At 45.2% G+C, this 2,274-nt stretch overlaps 1 protein-coding gene across 1 annotated transcript in view; it reads left to right on the plus strand.

Annotated features, from left to right (window-relative positions):
- Positions 1–319: 319 nt before the first annotated feature.
- Positions 320–2,274, plus strand: part of IQCJ (IQ motif containing J) — a gene marked incomplete at both ends in the record, with an annotated part of 6,811 nt that continues 4,856 nt past the window's right edge. Inside the window, 2 exons of the mRNA XM_010138499.1 lie at positions 320–427; positions 1,516–1,608. Coding sequence (XP_010136801.1) covers positions 320–427; positions 1,516–1,608 — 201 coding nt within the window. The remainder of the gene's footprint in view (positions 428–1,515; positions 1,609–2,274) is intronic.

Below are 2,274 nucleotides of genomic sequence, written 5' to 3' on the forward strand. Positions count from 1 at the left end.
AAATACTGACAGCAAAGCTGAGCCAGGGCTGTAACATGCAGACTGCACTGGGAGCCAGCTCTTCCTCACAGGCTTCTCTATGGTGAGCGTCTACAGGCTCTATAGAGCCTATTGCTCTCCTTTGTCCACGAGGTTCCAGGCTTTCCTGGCAATAAGTAAAACACTGCAATAGCCCAGTTTCCTAAAACTACAGATCTACAGGCTGGAAAAGAATTGGTGCATAAGCAGAACGTACATGTTAAAGACTGGAAAAATATGCTTTAATTTGTTCTTAATACCGCTCTTGCACTTCAGGCTCTCTTTTCTTTTTCATTCTTAGGTACCTGGAGGTGCCTGTAGTTACCTGATTGCTGTTAAGGTCTGTGTTCAACTGAACCCGGAGAGGAAAATGGCAGTAGATTTTATGATATGTTTACATTATAACCAGGTTTGCAGAGGCCTCATAATTCATGTGTGTTCCAACAGAAGTGTGGATCTCTTCCAATTTAATTTTCTGAAGTTTGAGTTTGCAGCTGGGTCACTCCTGGTGTAATCTGGGAGCTGCATCTCCTGATGCTGTGGGTTGGAAGAGCAGCATCCCGTCTGCCAGAGCCACCCACCAGCTCCCGCACCGGGGGCTGAGGGCAAAGCATTTGAATCGCTCTCTGTGGCGCAGCAGCATAGCTGGCTTCATAAATTTTGTTGCAAGGAGCAATAATCGATACTTCATAGTTAATGACGCAAAACTGAAATTAGTATAGATTTTATGTCTCCTTCTCTTCCCAATTATGCAAACATGACTCTGCCTTTTCTGTAGTTGCCTCATATTGCGGCTTTTGCACAGACGGTCCGGTGATGTTTAATTGAAAGACTGAACAGTCAAAAATGTCACAACCAATTTCCATTTTTACCTTTTTTTTGTTGTTTGGTCTTCACCCAGAGGTTAATAGAAAATGATGTCAAACACAAGAAATGATTTATGTAAGTCATGCAGGTTTTGTCGCCCAGAGCTATGTATAAAGTCAATTGCAAATTGTTTTCACATTCTAAATTACAGTACGTGGCTCTGGGGTGCGCTGGAAAAATGACCAGCGGAATAATATGGGAGAAGAAAAGGTTATCTCCTGCACTGAACTGTGCTTCAGAGAAAACAATTTTGAAAGTTGTTTGATTTTAATATGTCGGAAGAGGATGTTCCTCAGAGCAGGCAAGGGAAGGAAAAAAAAAAGGAAAAGAAGGCAAAAATAAAATGAAGTTTCATGACTGGATCATTTCCACGGCAGCTGAGCGATAGGCAGCAGCCAGGGTTCCTGGGACACACGTGGTGCTTTATCAGCTGCGTGTCCACAGAACGGCGCTCCAGTCAGCGACCTGGAGGGGCAGAGAGAGGGGAAACATCTCACTTGTCGTCTTGACAAATCTAGTTTATGCATAAAATATGTTTTGCAGTAATAGCCCTTCCACGGCTGGGAGGAAATGAAAGCTGTGTTAGGCGTAAATCAGCTACCAACTGTGATCTTCTTTCATGTCGAACAGGGTGGAATCTTGTACGGGATTAAAAAGCACTATGTAAAATTTCTGTTTGTGAAAGTTGCCTTTCTGTGGGGAAGCAGGAGTCAGAGCTGGCTGGTCGGTTGTGCTCCTAGAGACTGCAATGGTCTTATTGGAAACAAAAATCTGTGATGGATCCTCAGGTCAGATAAGATATGCAAGAGGGAAATATCCTTGGTTTGCCTTTTTAATGTTCTTAGCCTTTCTGGGAACCCTGTACCTGTGTGTGAGGTATGTGTGGGGTAAACTATCCTCCTTCTTTGCTCTTGGTAGGTGATGAGTTAACCTCTTTGGGGTTTGCATAGACTTCTCACCTTCCAGCGCTGCTTCATTATTGGTTACGTATAAACACAAGACACATCCCTGCATCGAAGGGTGGTGATGCCCTTTGTGTTGCATCACCAGGATGTGCTCTGGAGGGTTCAGTTTGCTTGTCAGCCTGGCTTTTCAGGAGACAGGCACGTGTGCTCTGTGCCCACATGTCCCCAGCGGCACCAGGGAGCTCTGTGGGCTGTGCCCTGAGAGGGGACAGAAAGCTCAGCCCAGGAATTGCATTTCTTGGAGCACGTGCTTCCTTGCAACCAGGTTCTCCTCCACCCTCCCTTCTGAACAATAGCACCCTGCCAGCCAGATACAATTTAGTCTTTTAAGCAAATCTCTGTGCTGTAGATTTTTCTCGGGACATTTTCATGGATGTGGGGAACCCCAGCTATGCCTCTGCAGTTAGATTTGAGACATTCCTGC

Source organism: Buceros rhinoceros, unplaced genomic scaffold (genome assembly GCF_000710305.1).
Source record: "Buceros rhinoceros silvestris isolate BGI_N320 unplaced genomic scaffold, ASM71030v1 scaffold18566, whole genome shotgun sequence".
In the NCBI taxonomy this organism is placed as follows: domain Eukaryota; kingdom Metazoa; phylum Chordata; class Aves; order Bucerotiformes; family Bucerotidae; genus Buceros; species Buceros rhinoceros.